Genomic DNA, 24,183 nt, shown 5'->3' with positions numbered 1-24,183 from the left:
AAGTCTTAATACAGATAGAAAGATAAATAAATAAGACAGATACCATTTTTGCATTTATCTGTAGTAAAGTCCAACACCCTCATAAATCCATATCATCTTCATTCATATGTTAAGTGCTTATGTCTTACATTATACTGTTGGTCCCAAACGTAAGCTTCAATATTATAAAGGCAGTTGGCTAGCTCTGAAACTCAGACAAAGCTAAGATGCTTTTTAAAACTGTCATAGGTCTAAGAAATAACAGGCTGCAAATGTAAAAATCTCAGGTACTAGTTCCTGGTAACCACATTTAAGAAATGTAAATCAAAGAATTAACAATTAAGGAGTAAATCAAACACTGCAGTGTTAATGATCATTAAAACTAATGGCAAATATTACATTTTAGTGTACATATAAAGTAATTTGTTTCATTTATCTCTCTCTCGTTTTTTAGATGAATCAAACATGAATCAGCTACATACAAAAATAAAAAAGTTGCTACATACACTTATGAAATAGAATTTATTTGATTGTTTGAAACCAACAGTTAAGTACTTTCTTTCATAAAAGAACTTCATAAGAACTAAGCCACTATATAACTGGTGAATTTTAAGTTCAAAAAGAAAGACAGTTCATATTAAAGCATAAGAATTATATCAGGGTCTCTGTTCTGAACTATGAAAAATATAAACCCAGTTTATTTTTAGATAAACTGAAATCTTGGTAATAATTCTTCAAAGTATACAAACACACAACCATAAGTAGCCCTTATTTCTGCTGTATGAGACTCAGAATATCCTAGAAAAGCAATGTATGTACTTCTTAATAAAGATATTTATTAACTATAATATCAACGCAGAATATTTTTCGGTCACACTTTTCAACATACACTACAAGTGAACAGAAATGTTACCATAAGAGAAATGAACCACAAAACAAATTATTTTAATCAATTTTTGAGTATATGAAACTATGACTTACCTTCCTTAACCATGCCAACACTTAAACACTTCTGAAATCTGCAATATTGGCAACGATTGCGTCGGCGCTTGTCCACAGGGCAGTTTTTATTTGCCAAACAGACATACTTTGCATTTTTCTGAACAGTTCTCTAAAAAACAGAAACACAGCAGTGTAAGATATTACTTCTCAAAAATGAATTAGGACCTGACAAGACACATTTTAATTACAATGTGAAAGATGACAGTTCAATTCGTATAATTAGATAAAATTAATTTCCTAACATGCTAGCCTGCAGGAAAAACAATTTTATTAGTGTTAGCTGCTGACAATGAATATAATCTAGGATCATTCTGAAGCTAGTCCCTGGAGACAGTGAGCTTTGAATGATAAAATTATTTTTGAAATTACCAGGTCATAATGTTATACCTTTGGGGATTACATATCTGTCTTTTAATATCCCTTTGGGAGCAATTTTCTATTTGGTTCATTCCCTGGATGATTACTGACCTTATTAAAATAAAATCAAAACAATCTAGGGGTCCACGTCTCCAACGATTTCTACTTTTAGACAAATATCATAACATCTCCTACTGACTGTTGACAGAAGACAAGAAAAAAATGCACAGGGCGGCTTTGTTGAAGGTTGTGGAAGTCATATGCACTCCATAACACAGTAAAGATAAAAGACACTTACGAAATGCAGTTGTTTAGATACAAAGCAATGCCTTTCCAAGACAGGCAAATATTTTTGATACCACAACTGTTTATGTCCGTCAGCTTGTCGTCTTGTCTGACAGAGTCAGCAGCAGTAGTAACAGACTGTAATCCATAAAAGCTGTATGTATCCTGCGCTTGCTGTGTGCATCCATGTTGTTCTAAGCAATTTCTGTTATACAATAACTCCCGCTTTCATAAGTGAATCTATCAGGAAGTAACTACGATACAAGTCTAAATTTACTGGACTTTTTTGTAAAATGTTAACAAATAACACAATAACATAATAATAGAGAAGTTTGACAGATGTTTTAACATACAGAAAGACACAAAATAGAGAAGTTTGACAGGTGGTTTTAACATACAGAAACATACAAAATAATTCTACAGAAGAATGTATTTAGTGCATTGATGTTAAGTGCTGCTAATATTTTCTCCTGCAAATAAATTCTAAGTTAAGATTCTCCTTTCCCTACTTTTGTTTTTCTAGCAGAACAATTGGAAATAACTTAAAGAAACAATGCTGAACTACACCAAATCTCTTAACATGATAAGCATTTCTAACTAATTACTTGTGATGAAATAAGCAGTAAAAATATGCTAGTGGTGTCAGCTCAAACAAAACTTTTATAACTTTAGATATTTCAGATATGGTATATGAAGTCAAGTAAATTAAAGTTATACTATAAAATCATATTTAAGGGCATGAAAAAAAAAAAGAGTCAAAAGTCAATTATATTGCAATAGAACAAACAACTGTCCTTTATGAGGTGAAGGGGTTAAATTCTGTTGTATAATATATTATTACAGTATTTTGCAACTTATTTGTCTAGCAATCACCCCTACATATATGTGCGCTTGGGTATATACACACACACACACACAGGATCCATACAAATAATGTCATACATTGTTTAGCATTCTAACAGTTATCTAAATAAAATAAGATGGATGAGCAGAATATAATAAAAATACAAGTTTTACATCAAGCTAAAGTACATATAAGCAGGTGTCCCTGTTTTTATCGGAATTTAAAGAGCGAGCACTAAAGTATGAATAACATCAAGACACCGAGTCTTCTACCTTTATATTTACTTGCTCATATTAAAAAAAGCACCATGCCTCACATCTAGGCTACCCCTTTTTTGTATTTTTCAGATATGTTCTTCCGCCAGGCTACAGGACCTCCATTACATCATAGTACACAAGGGATTTCCCATAAAAGCAAGCTGAACTGCTACTTTGAGACACAAGTTTCAGCTCCAAGATTTGTCTGAGAGAGAAAACATCAATAAAACATCTAGTTTGAGTTACAGGTGTCAACCATGATGCTTATTTCAAACAATAATTAGTAGTAAAGTGTACAATGAAAAAGAAATGTAAGTAAATATAACTACTTATAATTATCATTCTTCAATGGACTGCACAAATACTCATTTTTTGTTCTGATAGCAGTTCTCTTATAAGCAAAAAGTCCACATGCAGCAATTTTGCTCTGCTGTCACATTTCCCCCAAAAAAGAACTGAGTTAGATTGTCCAAAGGTGTATATCAATTATGGGTAGTAAGTATAAGTAACACAAGTCAGCCTTGACAGGAATTACACACACACACACACACACACACACACACACACACACATAATACATACATATGCACACATATTCATATATAGTTATGTATGGCACTGAAAGTCACAAGAAGTGAAAATTTTGAAAAAAAAATGAATGTCAAGACAAACACACACACACACACACACACACACTGAATGTCAGACAAACACACATCCACATACACACACACACTACACACACACACACACACACACACACACACACACACACACACACAGTCAGACAAACACACACACGCGCATACACTGAATGTCAGACACACACACTCACTGAATGTCAGACAACACACACACACACACAATGTCAAACACACACACATACACACACACAGAATGTCAGACACACACACTAAATGTCAGACACATACACTAAATGTCAAACACACACACATACACACACACACAGAATGTCAGACACACACACTGAATGTCAAATACACAAACTGAATATCAAACACACACACACACACACACACACACACACACACACACACACACACACACACACACACACACACACACATACTGAATGTCAGACAAACACACACACACACTGAATGTCAGACAAACACATACACTGCATGTCAGACAAACACACACATACACTGCATGTCAGACAAACACACACACACACATACACTGTATGTCAGACAAACACACACCCACTGAATTTCAGACAAACACACACCCACACACACTGAATGTCAGACAAACAAACACTGAATGTCAAACACACACACACAAAGAATGTCAAACACACAAACACAGAATGTCAAACACACACACACAGAATGTCAAACACACACACACAGAATGTCAAACACACACACACTGAATGTCAGACAACACACACACACACAATGTCAGACAACACACACACACACAATGTCAGACAACACACACACACACACACACACACACACACACACACACTGAATGTCAGACAACACACACACACACAATGTCAGACAACACACACAAACACACACACACACAATGTCAGACACACACTGAATGTCAAACACACACATTGAATGTCAAACACACACATACTGAATGTCAGACAAACACATACTGAATGTCAAACAAACACACACACACTGAATGTCAGACAAACACACACACATACACTGCATGTCAGACAAACACACACCCACACACACTGAATGTCAGACAAACACGCACACACAATGAATATTGGACACAAACATACACACTCTGTATGCCAGACACAAATACACGCATTGCATATGCTACATACATGCACTCACATTCACTCTCTGAATGCTAGACACACACACACACACACACACACACACACACACACACACACACACACACACCAAATACCTGCCTGCCAGACAGACAGACAGGCACACACACAAAATTACGCACAAAAACAAAAAAATAAGCACATACACACCAAATGCCACACACACACACACACACACACACACACACACACACACACACACACACACCAAATCCAGCCAGCCAGGCACACACAGACACACCACACTTTATGCCTGATAAACACACACACACACACACACACACACACACACACACATAAAGATAGATTCATATAAATGCTCACTTGCATGAGCGCGCACACACACATATTTACTGAACATCCCCTCACAGATCTATTCTATATCTTCTTATTTGTACATTGATTTTACTGCCTTGTACACACACACAGAATTGCTAAATTCTACAAACACACACACACGCACACACACATACAGTTTGATCCAAGCAGATGTTCACAACCATATACAAGTATAAACAATATATACACTCATATGTGTATACAAATATGTATGTAAATATAAGTTATGCCAGTACTTCAGTTTCTACATTTATTGATGTACTTTGGCTTTACCTTTAGTAAATAAGTGTTCAGATGTATGAATAACAGAGTCTGGGTAGTTGGCCTTAGCAAAAGTAACAGACATTAGAGGTTATCAACCCAAGTTGTCCAGCCCCCGTGCCATGCAGCATTCGTATTAATTTACAAGGTACAGCTGTGAGTGTGAGACACTAGACACACACACATACATGCATATGTGCACTTGCACATGCACACACACACACACACACACACACACATGCACACCTGTATTGGTGGTGTACTGTTTATGCACTGTTACACTGTCAGCATTGTGAAGGTTCCTGTCCAGTTTTATATCCAAATGAAATTTAACATAACTGTCAGAGATAATAACAATAATAAAAATAATAACAATAATAATAACAATAACAATAATAATAATAACAATAATAACAATAATAATAATAACAGTATTTTAGTTTGATATGCTGTTATCACTTACTAAACTACTTATGTACAAATTAAAAAGCTTGGTATTTGCTAACCACTCTTACTTATGTAGGACTCCAAGTACATTACTCTTCTGTCTGTGATAAAAAGGAAAAGCTAGCATCATACTCAAAACACTGGATGAAAAATTGCTAGACTGAAAACATAGACTCAAAAAATGTACTTCCTCAAACCTATCAGCAAGCAATGATAAGAGCAATCCTCTCTTACAGTGCTCTTAAAATATTTGTAGTTGAAAATGTCAGAGCCTCCACTGCATAGGCAGTGACAGCTGTAAATTCCATGATGGAAATTCAGTTGGGTAAGTGAGAAATTAAATTAGTTATTTCCAAGAACATAATCATCTGTTGCTTGTAGAAACTCACTCCCAAATACACACTAAAAATCAGACAAGGGATGAGAAAATACCAGGGAGTTTGATCGTGTAAGTGTCACTCAATAATTCATAAACAAAAACAAAATGTATTAAAAATCCTTATAAATGTAAATTCTACATCACATGCACAAGATAAAAAGTGTGAGGCTAGAAATGTTTTACAAAAAAAAATTTACGTTTACTAGAGTTTGTGTTTTCATTACATATACCATAAATATACCATATAATGCATACCAAAACCATGAAAGTAAAAGTTAAAACACCACAAACCACCTTACATTGCATGTAATTAATAGTCGTTTCATATGCAGATGTTATTTCATAGAGATGCATGTGCACAATATTGGCATGTCTGGATAGTACGCTGGAGTGCATGTGTCTGTGTTTAACTACTGACACCAATGTAGCCTGGAATATACAAGTTCACTAAGCCAGGTGTTCTTTATCCAAGGTGAAGCCCACCCATAAAAAAAACAAAAAAAAAAAACAAAACAAAACAATCAATCAATCAATCAGTCAATCAAATCAATCCATGAGGAAGGGTTCTTACACAGTACAATCTAAGATGACACAGCAAACTGCAAGCTGACCTTTGAGTAAGCTTGCTTCAGTACCACAGGCTTCAACATCCCAGTGTTGTCTAACTGTTAACCAGAAAGAATGTTGGGACTTCCGAATAACTGTAACCAGTAGCAAGAATACAATAATGTATTTTTAACAAAAGTAATAAACTAAACAGATGTAGGTTGGAAATGAGAAGGAAGACATACACTAGTGTTATATAATTCTGTTTAGATAGATTTCAAAAGAGACACAGACAGACCTAGAATAAACTGGGAAATCTGGAAAAGAACAGGTTTGCCAGATCTGTTTAGTTACTGAATTATATATTTTATCTTTATACAGTGGCAGAAAATGATAGCAGAGATGCAAATCCAAAGACTATCTGCTCAGTGCTCCAAATTAAGCTATATGAATATGCATATACATACTTTTCAATACCATACTATTCTAACGATCACAATGGAATTCTGTTTAAATGGTTTTAAAACCGTATCTGATTCCAAAAACACTTTAGTAAGCTCATATGTGCTTAACATACTGACTGCTCCAAATGAGGCCTGTAGACACTCATATGGGTATTTAAACACTAGGCACATCTGGGCCTTTCATTATTAATGCACTTACTAGACAATGTAGGTCAAGTAATAAACTGTTAGTCAGCAGGAATTCCCTCAGAAATCACTGCAACAGATTTTGCAATTGCTACCCCCATGCTCTGTAACTCTTTCCCAGCTAGAACTTGCCTACTTATTTTATTCATTTCTTTACTGATTAAGTAAATTTGGTCACTTAGCCTTTTCAGAACATGACCCCAAACTTAAATAAAGATAAGAAAATATTTAACTTCAAAAATAAAGGGACAAGACAGGCATATATAAACACATAATAAGAAAAAAAAATATTTAACTGGTAATAAACATTTATTTTACTGTATTTTATATTTGTTGACTGGGAAAGTCCGACTGGACACAGATCCATTTTCAGCGGAGGCCCGGGGAGAAAAGCTCCAAAAAAACTTAATTCAAGAAATGTGCTATACCTAAATGGCTATAATCATGTCATAATCATACAGTAATGAACAAAAGCTCCAAAAAACTTACATTCAAGAAATATTCTATATCTAAACAACAGCTATAATCATCCCTTAATCATACAGTAATGAACAAAATACAATATTCTGTACCCACATAGTTGTAGATATCAAGTAACAATAAAATAATGAACAATATACATGAATTATTCAGCATAACATGAACAGTTATAACAGCTATATATATATATATATATATATATATATATATATATATATATATATATATATATATATATATATATATATATATATATATATATATATAGCTACATATATATATATATATATATATATATATATATATATGTATATATTTATTTATTTATTTTTAGAGGGAACAGTGAATGTTTATTTATGGTGATGGTAGGAGTTAGTATATTTTCTAGTGTAATTATGTTGGGATATAAACTTTTCCAAGCTATGGAACCTAATTTAAATTATTGCAACAGAGTGGGGGCAAGAATTAACCTGGGGTGTAGCATGGGCACAGCCAGTTGTCTAGGTAGTAGATTTTCGAATCATAATATAATATATCATAATATTTCATATCATAATATCATAATATAACATATTGTAATACACAAAAAAGTAGAAAGTAGACTACTAATAAAAAATGGAAAATAAAGATAAAACAACTTGATAACTAAGCAATAAAGACAAACATTAAACTTATAAGCAATTGTTCTTACATATTTTGACCAGAAATGGTAAATCTGCAAAGTGGAAGAAATGTGATTAGAAACGTTCCTCAATATTGAAAAGGGAGGAAAATGCCATCTCTCAAGTTTTATTTTTTTATTCCATTTCTCGTGTGCACATATCCTTACATGTAAATAGCCTCTGTAATTACTCGATTACTTTCTTACTTAAATACATCTGTTTTAAGTGTTTACTTTCTTACTTAAATACATCTGTTTTTAAGTGCTCTACATTTGTTTCTCATGTATTTTTCTGGAGTCTGTGATTTTTTTTATGATAAATCAGTTTTACTTTAACCTTTTCATAAATGCATTTTTCTATACTGCACACTTGATCTTTTCAATTGTTGATAATTGTGTGTATATTAATGTACGGCAACAGCCTAAGACTCAGTAGGTTTCAGTGAGTCAGCAAACTCAATTGTATAACTACCTCACATCACAGAAGTCAAGAAAATCTGACAGAAATAATGGGCCGAAAACATTGTCATGATTCACAGGTACTTGTCAAAACACACACACACAAACACAATAAATAGAAGACTTTTCGCAACCATTTTTCCATGAAACAATAAAAAGAGATATATGACTTTTCACAGTAAAAATAAAAATTCAAAACTAGCACACTCCAAAACTTAACACATCAAAAAATCCAACTATTCCAGTAGGTTTCACAGAAAAATACTGAACAAAAGCAGCATTTCAGTCCAGTGAATAAACCTACTTAAAAATAACAACATATTTCAGACCACATTTCATCAATCATAAATCAAAACATTAGTTTTCCTCAGTCACAAATCACATATCAAAGTCCAAGTTATGGCACAATTTCATTCATAACATTAGTTATTCAATAAAATTATAATACATAATTAGCTGTAAATCCGTGAAATAAATTACACACTCTGCTACATTTATACTGCTCAATGTACAGTTAATTAAGTGACTAACAAACAATGTTCTTAATTGGGGAACCACCTAAAATGAATTCTAGATCCTTTTCTACTGCATGACTAACACCAACACTGGTTCATGAGGGGATCTATCAAAATTCCCACCCCTAAAGATTTTTATTAATACTTATTAACCTTTAACTGCCTGGTAATTGCCAAATTGAATATATAAATAAATAAACAAATAGCTGTAAATGCCTAAACAAAACCATAAACATTAGGAGTGTCAGTGATGGTGGAGGGTAGTAATTGTGAAATTTTTCATTAGTATCATCTCAGAAGCTGAATGATACGTAATGTAAGCCTCGAAAGGTGTCATGATATTAGTTTCAAGTAATTCCTAAAGCCGGTGTGAAAGTGTGAGTGCTATGACAGTGCTAAATCGGGACTTGAGAACTGAGAATCCTAAATGCCCCAGACTTAGAATTCATATCATTACACATGAAGTTTATTTTACAACTATTAAATAATCTGAATGTTGTAGAAGAAAATAAATGAAAAAATATGCTTCTGCTGTAGTATGCAACTGTTTAGTAATGAGCACTAACCAACAACGTAAAAGGATTTTTAACTCCTAAGTACCTATGGGTAGGTATTACCCAGAATGCAAAGGACCAGAAAACAACAAAGGAAGAAATACATCCTTCTGTAACACTGCATGTACAGTTTTGACACAGAATGGCTTACACTTTGAACAGATTATGTGCTGCAATTTTTCTGGCACTATCCTTTCAGCTTGTAAGACTAATCTACATAATTAATGTGGTGATGTCAAAAAGGTCAACACTAGTAACACCGGATCTTTCTATCAATATCTAAACATGAGTGCTTTTCTTCAGAAAAAATACAGCAATACCCATTTTATAACTTAGTTGACTAACACAGTCATAAATACAAATGGCACAAAGATATGAGGTCACTGTTTCCTTCTGCAAACTACTCAAGCGCCATGTGACTAATTAAAATTAAGTCAAAATTGTGGAATTGCACTAACAATTTGATACAGCTACATCAGCTGGATGGACTAATATCAAACGGCGGTGGCATAAAAACAAAGAACCAGCACTTTGGTATCAATATGATGCCATGTGTCAGTCTTCTTCCAATAAATTCTAACCAACAAATTAAAAAAGGGATCATGAAATGTGATTCTTTAGATATTATGATTGTCAATACACAAACATACATGCTGCTTACCTTAAAGAAGCCTTTGCAGCCCTCACATGTCCTGACCCCATAGTGCTGACAAGCTGCATTGTCTCCACATACTGCGCATGTACCCTCCCCAGATGATGAGCTTCTGCTAGGAGGAGATGGAAGATTACTGTCCCCTAACAAGCTAGAGTTCTGGCTAAGTGTCAGTGGGGAGAAAGACAAGCCTGGCCCTTTTGTCATCTGCAAAGTATATGGATGGTTGTCCAGTGATGAAGGTCCTGAGGTTCGCTCACTTCCCATACCAATGTTAAGAGTGGGTTCATAGCATATCTGACTACCAGACACTGGAGTGTGAGGTGGAGACTGCTTGAAAGGAAACAGATGAAACCTTGAAGGAACAGTCTTAACTGGGGCGGCGTCCATCAAGTGACTGGTACTCATACACGTTGGAGTTGGTGGCAATGGTGGAGACTCATCCCACATGTATGGCTGACTAGGAAATACAGGTGTTGTTGGAGTGGAGGGTGGAGACTGCTTGAAGTACATTGCAGGGTTTGGTATAACATTGTCAGTCTGATGGTGTTGTGATGAGTGGTAACTGGGCACATTCTCCAGCTTCACTTGTGACCGGTGGGTGTGCATCTGGTGCACACAGGAGGGCTTGAGTTCATAGCTTCCAGAATAGCCATCCATGAAAGTGCTAAAGCTAGGTAGTGACGTTGTGGCAGTGGCTGTGATTTCTGCACTACCTAGGTTCATACTCAGCTTTGTATAGTCTGGGTTCATTATATCAGAGCTGTAGTCCCCTGCGAAAGACTGTGTTGCATAACAAGAACCTGGTGGCGAAGAACCATACTGAGCCTGCACGCAGGGCATATCTGAAACCAAAACAAGAAAAACATTCATTTAGCAACTGGCTTCACTACATAGCTACACTATATCTACACAACTTTTCCAGTGTTAAAAGAATAACTCATACAGGTGAAGAAGAAATGTGGCTTTCAAGAACCATCAGATAATGGCCTGATTATTTGTAATGCAATACATGCATACAAAACATATTCTACCTCACTGGGTAAAGAATAATAAAAAATCAATGCAGGTATGTGGGATTAAAATAAAATTAACTTTTTTCATATATACTAACATAAACTGTAAGGAATTACCTTATGGTAAAATTCTCAAAATACATCTAAACTGTCCCTCCCCAAGCCCATCAAACAATATCCATTCCTTATGAAATATCTTTAAAAGCATTCAAGCTCTCAGTCTATAGCCCAGCAATAAAAAAAATTACTATTTGAAAAGTACCCCTCTGAACTCCAGGAACAGCACTACTTTCATGAACCATCTTCTGTACTCGGAATGTGCTTAGAATAATGAATAACGAATACATGTTTTAGAAATATTCCTGACAACCACTCTGATGATAGATATATTAAATGTATTTTCTATCATCAAAATAGCTCCAGAAAAAAATGTTGTTTTTCTTCATAAGAAACAAAAATCACAAATATACTATGTTAATTTGATGGAAAGTGCTGTTAGTATCTACCTGCTCTACTTCAAGGGATCATTTAAAATAATCAATTCTATTTTATTTGGTTATTTTATGAAAGTTTGAAATCTATAAATATTATTTTTCTGTGGTTCTTATGTAAATGACACTGATAACATTATAAATGCATAGCTTTTAGCACATTTTTCTATCTGACAGAAAAGCTGTTTAACTTATAACGTCAGTAAAAATGTATTTGTTTGATTCACTGTTATACAGAAGCAAAGTAAAACCAGCCTATATGAATCACTTACCACAGTCTAATTCTGTTAAAAGAACTATGACAGTAATGTCTTACATTCGGTTTAAATGGCGAACTCCACCCAGTAATCTGCTTGATAAGAATTCAATCACAAAAAAATAGAAATACTGTTATGTAACTGAATAAATAATGTATGTTTTGGGTGTTTGTAGCTTCTTGCAGGTTATTTATGCACATACTGATAATGTTTAAATGCAAGACCTACAAAACATATCTATTTACCACTATGAAGTTCACTTAAAGGTGCCACAGTAACTTAACATAAAGAAGGCACAACCTTTTCCCAGAAGATTTCATGAGATGTTTTCCCCCATAAATTAGTGAATGTTAATTGATGCCTTAAAAAATTTACAAGCCAACAGACTGCACTGCTGCATCATTTAAAACAAAATATATGAATGGATCTGGAGCTATGCGGAAGAGCACTTACAAGAAACCGGTTACATGCGTTGTTGGGGCAGGCAGCTTATACAAGAATTTGAAGAAATAAAAATGAAAAGAACCTCGGGGGTGCTTCCAAACTACAGGGGTGCTTCCAAACTACACTAACATGCTAAACCTACACGACTGAAATGTAAGTCAGGAAACAGGCATCGAAAAGGGTAGAACAGAACGTGCACAATATTACATTTTCTTTTTAAGACTATATGCAGTAATTTCTACACACAGCCATGCACTAATATTCATCACTTGTGATGATTATTACTGAAAATAGAGCTACATGAGTAGTTACAAGCATGGACTTCTCTAAAATATTAAAAAAATGACCACACACACACATATACGAATATAGCCTGGTATATATTTTAGAGTTTAATGTACATATTACAACAATGCATGTGCCTATTTATAAGCTCACCTTTGTAATCTTCTCTAAATTCTCTAATGTTACAATATTTTCTATTTGATATATCATTGTACTTCTTCTGTACTTATTACATTTTTAATGCCTTACTGCTTCAGCATTGCATCATCTCTTTCTTATTGTGCTATTGGGCAATGCCTGAAAATGGCCCATAGAGATAAATGTTCAATATCAATTAAAAATTAAAATAAAAGTATACGTATAAATCTGACTGCAAAATGATGTGCTCCTTAATATGTTATTTACTCCAAGACATAACATTCCAGATTTTATTATGGTCTGAGTTCATATTCTATCTCCCAGTGAATACCACATGTATAGCATCTCCAAATTCGCACAGATTTAATAGCACATACTTTGAAAACTAGTAAAATATGACTATGACAAAAAATGGGTAACCATGCATGGAGTAGTGAGATAAAAACAGTTTTTTTGCAGATGAAGTAATGACTTTCTTTCTTGTTGAAAACCATAGTTATACAGTTTAGAACTAATATCTGCTGAAGGGGTGACTAATTAAAATGATTATGTTCCCCTTGAGAGCACATTCACAACTCTTTGTCTAACTGAATACAAAGTATAACTGCCTCATAATTTTTGAGCTTATAAAGTAATCACAGAAGAGGAAAAGCATGACAGACCCACAGATGTTCTCATTACAAAATCAACTCCAACATGCACTATTTCTTTTATGCACCTAACAGATTAACTATTAGATACCACTGCATTCAAGTAAAAAATAATTTCTAGTGTTCAGGAAATGCTTATAGAGTCAGCACAGCTTAATTTTATGACCCATTAGACATTGATTGATTCTGATTAAAATTGTGTTATAGAACAATCTATTTCTCTTAAATTTATTCTCCTTTAGATATATGCTTATGCTTGTCGGAAAATCATGTCACCATGATATAGCTAATTAGAAGACAGATATGTGCAGAGAGCTATACTGACTTGGTAGGAAAAACATTAAAATGGTGTGTAAGGTAATGTGGCTAGCGCCATTACTAAAATATTGAGCACTGAACAAGAGAAAGATAAAAAATAAATAAAATAGTGTTCTAAAATGTTTAAATGGCACTCTTTACCTATAACATTGCATAAATAAATCAAGTAATATATTTAATGCTAAGATATTCAGCATTGCTACGTTTTAAAATTAAGTCAATATTTTAAAGGCATTGGTCTAGTCTACTCAGTTTCAACAATATGTCCTTTTCGTTATTTATGTACTTTAATAAATATTGGAGTAGTTGTTAGCAATGTAAGAAATTTCAAACTGCATAAATATCAATCTCTTAAAAGCCTGCACATGATTTTTCAGAAGTTATGTCAGGAATGACTCACTGTTTCTGATGCTGTAGCGTTTTTGCTCAGTGTACCAATCTTCCTCATTATATCTAAAGCAGTTACTATTTACCACAGACCCACAGAGTGGAAACAGTGGGTAGCACATAATGCCACACCCCTGCCCTCAGAAACTCCACTAGAGGAAGAGGTCTGGACAGGAACTGGTCCGGTCACTGCTACGTCACATACCTTTAAGATATTGTGTTATACCCAGTGGTAAGTTAATACTGCAAGCCAAACTGCTGAGTACATAAGCTGTGTTACAGGAAGTGCTGCAGTGTAATAATGGAACATCCATATGCATTGACAGCACACCTTTTTATACCCATCTCATGAAAAATGCCAAAGGAAAAGGGGATAACTTTAGGGGGGTAGAGCAATTGCATTTTAAGTAAACTGTCACTTCAATTTAGTAGGACTATAAACTTCTCTGTATTCTATAGTGATGGTGATGAAATGCAGCACTGGGATAAATAAAAACCACTGTGATGGTTACATATAGCATCCCCCTACTGTAATCTGCATCCCACGGAAACCTGCATTTGAGCATGGCCTTCAGGGACCGTGCAAGGCTGTATGAGCTCTTCAGATTCATGTTCTGTTGTTTGAGATATGTGATAAATATCTGAGATGAAGCACAGCAATCAGAAAAGACAGATAGTAGGCAAGGGTGGCTTGAGCTAGGAAAATGAGCAGTAGATCAGCAGGATTGTTCCATAAAGCAGTGGAGGTGGCTGGGTGACAGGATGATTAGCACAAAAGTAAAAAGCTTAGACAATAGTTTGGCTGTGATGTAGCTGAAGTGAACAAGAGAACATAACAGCCTAAAGGAGTTATAAGGGTGAGTTACATTATGGCAGGGGATTCAATAAGGCAGCAAGAACAACGTTTCCACTAAGGTATATAATGTACAGAAGGGTTATGGGCCCTCTTACCTGGGTGATATTTTACTTGCTGAATGGTGCTTGATTTGTCTGTTGCAACTGCCAGAGAAGAACAGGTGGGCTTCGGAGCCACGATAGCTACTGCTGGACTGCTGCACTGTGAGCCTGGGCTTACCACAGGCTGCTCTTCTGAACCAGATTCTGATGAGGCAAGAGCAAAAACATCCCAGTACTGTAACAGTAATAGGTATATGTTTACAGATGCAAACAAGATTCATGTGAGCACCCCTGCCACAGCTACAAACAGAATTGTAAAGGAGCATTAGCCCCTTCCATAAAAAAAGGTGCAGGTGTGCCCAACAAACAGCTGTGTGCTGAACTTCAGTTTCAGCAATACTGCATTTTACCTCTAAAATATACTCCCCTTCTAATCAAAAGCACTCACATCACTAGAAATACAAGCTATCCCCAAATCAAGCAAAATGACCTTAGAAAAACATACCATGAGTCAAGTATCAGCCTGAACTGATTAAATATGTTCCATACTTAAGGAGTTTAGTCCAGACTTTTCTCCACAAACTGGGTTTGAAGTACAAAAGTATGATAGCATAATGGTACAGTGGGCACGTTTCACTGACTGCTAAGATTCAGACTTGACAGAAATCAGTCTGATATCCCCAACAAGAAAAAGTTTTCAATGTTCAAAGAAGGGTTTGAAATTTTAGCTTAAGATCACTTGTGTAAACTGATTAGTTTGAAATGACAACAATCATTTGAATGGAAAGCCTGAGGATCTTTACTTTGAGCTCTTTAATGACCAACATAGGAATATTTAAAATACATTTAGTAGCCTGGAATCAGATTTACTAAAAGATGTTTCAACTACCTCAGGATCAAACAGCAAAATATAAATTCAGCAGTATCTCTGGATTTAATACTGAATGTATGTTTGGAGTGGTACCATAAATCTAAAGTATTACCAAGCCAGTACTGTGTCAGGACTTATACAGGTTTAAAGAAAATCAGTTAAACCAAGCAAGTAATTATTAGCACAAGTGAACTGTAAGGACAAGCACAGTTGTGTGCTGCACTAGGTATACTGGCAATGTTTTGAATAAATGTACAGAAAAAGTTCTTGCTGCAAATCTTTTAAAAGCTAGGGGTAGGTGCAAGTGTCAGCTCCTAAATGTTCAATTTGTACAGGTCTTGTCAGGTACTGCGTTTATAAGGGGGTGCAACCTATTAACGTTTTAAGCTCGAACTTCAGCTCCAGCAGACAAGTAAGACTGTTCTTCCCTATTTGCCAGCAGTGCATACAATGGATATTGGCTATCTTAGGTGGGCAACGGCTGTTTTTAGGAGTCATAGGTTCATATTCTATGTCTACTTCACAGGGCACAGGAAACAGAAAACACAAATACCAATAGCTTTAAAAGATTAGCCCAAACTTCAAAGACATAAGTACAACGACAGATAACAGCAGTAACAAAAAAACTGCAGCAAATGCACGTAAACAGTTTCATAGCATGCTACTTAATTTCTTCAGCTTTCACACATCTCATGGTTAAAAGACAAATCAGTTTTTTTTGAAATTATAAGGTATTCATCTGCAACACATGAATTCAGTTTACTGCTAACTCTGAATGCCCTGAGTACTTTAAACTGTAAAGAAGAAGGGATATAAATCCCTTTAAGCTGTAGTGTCTTCGGTCCAGTAGCATCCTAAATTATCAACACACAGTGATGACCTTTCTCCAGTGAAAATGTTTTGTTTTTGTCTTAAAACAAGCACCTTAGTGCTAAATGACTATAAATCAGCCAGGTGTGAACTCATGTTTCAGTGCACATGGTTAGACTACACCCAGAGCAACCCAGCAGTCAAGTTTCGTAACAACCAACCTAACCAGACTACTTTCTTCAGGGAATCCTCACTTCCGCTTATGCTTTCCTTGCCTTGGGTTCCTATGCAGCTAACAAGGGGACACTTTTCTTTCCTTCCTTTTTTTTCGCTGCCTATCCACTTTAGCCAGTCCCCTCCTCTATGATCTCTCCCCATGTTTAGAGGGCTCCTCGGCTTCACTGAGTAAATCAAGTGGTTACCTAGAGACCAACATACGGGCTACAAAACATGCACCTTATTACTCCAGCAGCCCCGAACTCAAAGCCCCCTCCTTCAGACTGCAAACAGCTAAAGGGTTGTAAATCACCAAAGAGACAAACAGTTTGCCAGAACTTTTCTTTTTTCTTTGGGATTTTACTTTCCCTCTCTAATATATGAAGATTACATATTTTCCCACCCGATGGTCGCCGAAGTCCCCGACGTGAGTGTGTGTTAACCACAACATGGGTAGTGGAAAGGGCTGACATAAAGGAGACATACATAGGACGGAAAATTGGTGGGGGCGGCAGATAGATATACTCACTCGGGCACACACACAGTGAGTGCATCTTTGTGCCTTTTTAATAAGACCGATTTTATTTGACGATCTTCAGAATACGCTAAAACACCCTATGCAATACATTACATAAAAGGAGAGCGCTGAAGTTTTATGCATTCATCATAGTGCAAAATACAATTACACACCTAATGTGAATTTAAAAACGTCAGTTCTACACGATATTGAGTAAAATGACCAGATTTAACCGAAATAAAGATTTCAACTATTCATACGCGTCTGCTCATCATTTGCACTGGCTACTTTCGAATACCTGCTACACACACAGTGTAAGACTCGCCTAAATAAACTTAAAACAACCGGACGAATTTAACTAAAATTAATAATAATATACAACTACTTGGTTATATTATTGTTCACGTGAATGCTGTTGTCATTTTTCATACAGCGTTTGTGTACGTGTTGCTGTAGTACCTTTACAGTTCCTACCCCCCCCCCCCCCCTCCCCACAAAAGAAAATCTCACTCGAATACACCAGAAGCATAAATGCGGACACAAAAAGTATCTTCTGTGCATGTTAATTACCGATGATGACTGTGGAATATACCCTTGAGTCGGGGACAGCACATGCCCTATAAACCATTGCAAAGGATCCCTCCACAAAATGGTATACAAAAAGACATCTGCCAAGGACCTCTAAAAGAAAACTTTACTTGTGGCTGCCGAGTGTGACACAATTTGAAAAAGAAGCGCACGCTTTCTGAAAATAAACGACACGGGTTTGTGTGTGTTGGGGTGGGGGGTCATTCCAAATGCCGTAGCTTAGAATTTCCACAATCAGAAGATTGGAATCTGACAATCACTCCTTTCACCTAAGATGTTCCATCGCCCCCAACATCACAAGGCTACAGTACAGGCAGGCTGGAACCACCGAATGACCTAACAGCTTGCTGACCAGCTGAGCTAGGGACCCACAGAACATCGATATAAGCATGGATTGGCATTGCGTGACTGAATCCTCACGGGCAGCCAATTGCCACGTCAGGTGTTCTGAAGGCACAACAAGCAGTACACCTTGCAACTGTCCACAATGGGAATCAAACAACTGTATTAAGTGCTGCAGACCGAGTATAATCACGTTTTTATCTACAATTAACTACAGCACATTCTGGACCCCAAGTTCGAAAATTATAGAAGTTATAACAAGCTAAAAGTTACAACCACACACAAAAAAGACGAAAGCAACAAATTGTAATCACGTTGCTAATAAGTGCAGCTACACAGCAACAACTTCTTACAAACTTCCATCTACAGCTGAAGAGTGAATGCGCATGAAAATGTCTAAAGACACAAGCTATACATTTTAACTAAATCAGAAACACATATTGCGAAGCTATAGAATTACACCCGAAAACATATTGTGTGCATTACTGAAGTGTTTTTTTTTCGTAAAGCACACGCTTTCCCTGGTGCCAGCTGAAAGCAGACCCTCAGAAGTCAGAACCCTCTTCAGCCTGCTGTAGCATCATTTCCATGACAACAAGTACCTCTGCTCACAGAAGCAGCGGTCCCGGCTTTTCTCCCTTCTGCTGCTGTTGTACAGCCTAGTTCCACTTGTAGAGTAAACACAAAAAATCAAATTACAAGCTGGAGCACAAAAGGAGCAGGGGCAGAGTGGGTCACAAACCACTAAAACTTGTACACCAATCCCAAACACAGGGTGACACAACACAATCACAAGTCCATTGCTCCCACCCTCCCTCCTTTCCCCTAGCAATGTCTGTGGTATCCCCATCGTCGCTAGTCTACGACAGCGACCATCTCATTCCTGTGCAGCCAGTCCATCCCTAGCCACTCCACCAGATTAAAAACCCACTTGCCAATGGCGACCGAATTCCAGTTCTCACACATACTTGCTTGCTGTGAAGGTTCCGTCTTTACATGAGAAGTACCCTTTTCTCCGCTCCGCGTAATAATAGTAGTAGTAGTAGTAGGTGTCCAAGGCAAGCCAAGGGCGACCACCGTAGCTGGGGTATTAGTCCGAATGGCACAAGAGTGTGGCTCTGCACGCTGCTGCATGCATGAGAAATGATGGCACAGAACAGTTTCAGCTCGCAGAATTCGCTGCTGTTGCTCCCGCTGTCGACTATGGGCTCCCAATGTGCCTTTGTTTATGTGCAGAATGATAGAAAGCGGCGGCGAACGAGGACTCCTTTTGCTACACTGTGCACGTCATTTATGAGAGGTGCCTTAGCACTCTCTCCATAGAGGGCAGGAATGCGAGACGTCAATGGTGACGCCATGGGAGGCTGACGTCACGCCCTTACTCAAAGTAACTCACTGCCTTACTCCTGCCCAGCCCCTTTTTCTATATTTCTCACACACACACACACACACACACACACACACACACACACACACACACACACACACCCTGGGCGCGCGCCATAATTTTTGTGCTCGCACCCGGGAATAACAGCTACGATTAAATTGTTTGTTTGACTTACCGAGACCTTGGTGAAATTGTTTAAGGGAGGGAGGTTAAATATATTATATAGTGTTTAAGGGAAAAGGAGGCGCATCTATACTAAAGATTTCGTACAAAATGAATAAAGCAAACGAGATATGATAGATACAATCTTAATCTCAACCAATGACCGTACCAGAAATGTGTTTATATATATATATATATATATATATATATATATATATATATATATATATATATATATATATGTATATATATATATATATATATATTGTTACTACGAAGCCTCAAGGAGAGGAGCACATTAAAAAAGCGTGGCTTTTGTAAGTAGTGTATATGCAATCTGATTCTGGGTTGACAGCTCCAAGCTGGCCTTGATACATTCTGACTGGAACTGCTGGAATTGAAGTCAGTTTGTGACAGTTACAAAGACTGAAGTGCAACCAAGGCTTCATGCCCAAATCGTGTCCTAGTTTTCCAAATATCTGGAAATAAATACCGGTTATAGATGACTTTGTGTATTTGGGTCCAGTTAGTTCATCGAGGAAAGGTAGACTGCCACTACCCAGAAATTTTAATGTAACACTATGCATAACTTTGTCTGATTGCCCATCACACCCATGCATCACAAACGCTACCCCACACAAGAAGCAAGGGTATAGCCAGGCATACTCTTTGTATTCTACTGAGTACATTTTTTTTCAGACCGTCACATTAATATTGCTTTTTTGGGGTCATATTGTGTCTAAATGAATACCTCAAACAACAGGTGCAATAATGCTAATCTAAAACAATATTTCTAACAGTTTTGGGAGGAACAACCGAAAGTGTGACTTACATTTAAGTGTTTTGGGGGCAACATCTAGAGAGATATGACCAGTTTTAAGTTACAGGTTTCCAAGGAGGGTAGCACTAACAGCTTGTGAGTACAAAAGGGAAATTGCTTGCTACACCCCTGACAAGAAGAAATTATGAGTACTTTCAGCTGTTTCATACAACCATAAAATAGATTGTTGCTAAATGAGCATGTTTGTATAAGTCTAGTCTGTACAGATCAATGCCAAAGGCATTAGCTCGGACAGTTACAGACATCTTTTGACTCTAGTAAACCATACTAATTGCAATTGTTTAAAATAAAGTCATTTGAATTTGTTGAGTATGTCTGTCCACACCTTTGATGGAAATTATTCGATCTTAATCATATTTCGTCCAGATCTTACTGCACTCTTTCATTGTTTGGCCCTAGTCTGAATGCAAACATATCAACTAAGTTCACACAATGACCGATTCATTATTGTTCAATATTGATTTAGGTATTTTGTGTTCAGGTCAAGTTTTGCCTGGTGAGACTGGATGAAGGATTACTCTCAATGCATTAACTCCATTGTGCACTGTTAGCCACAAAGTAAATAAAAATGTGTTGGTCCTCCATATAACCTGTCAAAGTATTGTGCTGGTACATTTTCAAATGTCTCTACCCAGTATGGTTACATTATTTGCATTAGAGATCTTGCTCCGCTCTCTTCATCAAAGCTAAAATGAGTAAATGAAGTACAACATATGCAAAGAAAACAAAAGAGGCTTCTTTCTATAATGCACATTTGGTTTTCAGTATGCATTGCAAATCTATATAGCTTTGATATCACATGCAATAAATCCAAGGCAAACTGTAAATCAGTACTTCTGAAATTAGCTTAATTCCTGCAGTCTTACTTTGTGTGACTGTTCAAGACACTTTTCTCTATTTGTCAACTAGTTAAGCCACATTAGACACAAGTGTCTCATTACACGACAAAACAGCAACAATATTCTGGTTAAGTGTTTTTCTTGGAATAACACATTCTGCATTTGGGACTTAGATTTAGCTTAACATGTTAAAGCATGTTTTTTCTCCTTGCTTAACTCTCTAAACCACGCACCAGAACTAATTTAGCTACACAATGATTCTGAGTTACTATGAAAATAGCAGTTGCACTTAGTAGGCCTTAGCTGCCCACCAAACAAAAGAACTAGTGCTGTTTCAAAACCTATTACATTAAAGAATATCACAGCAGTCTAGAGAAATTAACTGTCAAAGATAAGTCACTTGACTGCATACAGACTTTTCAAACACAAGGTTAATGCAGTTCTCGCTATGATGAAACTAACAAATACTCAGCCTTTTTGCAAAAAAACATTTAGAATACTCTACATGAAATGTTCTTACAGTTCCAATATGCAAACCTTTGACCTCCGTTCTTACTATATCCTTCAGCAAACACACATATTGTACTACTGTGACCTTTTATCAAACATCAGAGTTGTGCCAGCAGCTATAAGGGCCCACCTGGAAAATACGATGCAGCCAGGACCTGAATTCATTGATTGTGAAGATTATCAGGCATTCACAAGTGTTTTCATATAACTTATATTTCAGCACATAATAGATGTTTTCTGTTAACTTTATTTTTTCTTAACATACTGGATGTTGCAGAAGTTTCATTCCCCTTTTTAATTCATTTAAACATATGTTTTGTCCTATAATGCAAAGGGAAAATAGTGAATAATTAACATACCTCTCAAATGCCCCTTTTTTCAAGGATGCCCCTGATTTTTATTCAAATTTTAGCTCTGTCCCTCTTAATCCCTCCTAAAACTGGTGATTTTTGGAAAAATGGTAGTGAATTACATTTAACATATAATGACAATAATTAGAGTTATAGACTTCTTTTACTCCAGAAAATGAATATTAACTCACATCTCTTTATTCTGTCAGCATTTCAATAATTCTGCAATATTATTCTGACTATATAACATCATTGATTAAGGGATGTATTAACTTTAAGAATAGCTGAAGGGTGAGGGAACAAAAATCTGTTATGCTGTAGGCAGCAGTATAGACTGTGATTTATGACAGATGCACCACCGTTTTAAGGCATATATCACATTTGAAAAATAATTTTATAAGTACACAAAGCCATGCAGTTATAAAAGATAGGATGTGTTGCTTGCTGGTATTTATCACACACTTGTGAGACGCACTAGCTATAGAGTTGTCTATGCCTGGCAAGACAAATCTTGATGGGGGTGGGACTAGCATAATGGTTAACTTCTTTACCTCACAGATACAAGGTACAAAGTTGGAGTGTGACCCTTAGTTATTAATTAGGTTTATAATCATCTGCAGACTGATAAACTACTATTTACCTATGAACCTACAAAATAAAAATGAGGGGTTATCATAATGGTTAAGGTCTTCACCTCATAGACACAAAGTGTAGGGTTTGATTCTAACCTCAAGTTATTAACTAAGCTTAAAATAACCACACAGAGCAACTAATCTAGCATTCACTTATGAAACAATATCAAAACACATTCATCCTTACTAAAACATTCCACAACAAAATAGACTTAATATTAAAAATTTTACAAGCCATAATTAATTTCTTCACAGATAAAGAAACATTAACTAGATTCACAGCGGTGGAGAGGAGAAGAGAACACCATCATTATGCACTTTACTCCTCTTTGGTTTCTGATCTGGAGCACATGAGCAATGCTGCAGCTGATCCCTCAACTAGGAGCCCTCCATTTCCACAACATTACAATCAGGGTGGTAGATCTTGAATGTAGCTTGAGGGTGCCTGCAAGCCTGGGCATTACTAACAATATTGAGTGCCATGGTGTGGACTTAGAAGGACCAGCTAATGTGATGCTCTTGAATGAACTGACATTTAGAACACATATACATAAAATAAATGCCATAGGGATATTTAAAAGATCTTTATTTTTCAGGCATTAAATGAAGGAACCTTCCACTTGTGCTTCACAGGCATCTAGAAAGAACTGGAGAGATGCCTCATTTTACACAGGTGTCCTGTGTAAATACTCAGCTACTGAGAGGGAACCTGAAAGAGAACTCTCAGTTCT

General features: G+C 36.2%; 1 protein-coding gene across 3 annotated transcripts in view; it reads right to left on the bottom strand.

Moving 5' to 3' along the window:
• The window catches only part of NR4A3 (nuclear receptor subfamily 4 group A member 3), a 47,792-nt gene extending 27,668 nt beyond the window's left edge, over positions 1-20,124 (bottom strand). The window contains exons 1-4 of one of the 3 annotated variants that reach the window (XM_044064935.1): positions 19,700-20,123; positions 15,442-15,591; positions 10,514-11,349; positions 961-1,090 (exon numbers count right to left, since the gene is read on the bottom strand). In XM_044064935.1, coding sequence (XP_043920870.1) covers positions 961-1,090; positions 10,514-11,349; positions 15,442-15,591; positions 19,700-19,865 — 1,282 coding nt within the window. In that variant the 5' untranslated portion in view covers positions 19,866-20,123. Of the gene's footprint in view, positions 1-960; positions 1,091-10,513; positions 11,350-15,441; positions 15,592-19,699 lie in introns of all 3 variants that reach the window. The other 2 variants (XR_006363977.1, XM_044064936.1) reach the window with 2 other exon arrangements.
• Positions 20,125-24,183: the final 4,059 nt, after the last annotated feature.

This window comes from Protopterus annectens, chromosome 3.part0 (assembly GCF_019279795.1).
Source record: "Protopterus annectens isolate FY-2018-M chromosome 3.part0, PAN1.0, whole genome shotgun sequence".
NCBI lineage: Eukaryota > Metazoa > Chordata > Ceratodontiformes > Protopteridae > Protopterus > Protopterus annectens.
The sequence above is the reverse complement of the archived record's forward strand: the minus strand, read 5'-3'. Positions and strand labels throughout refer to the sequence as shown.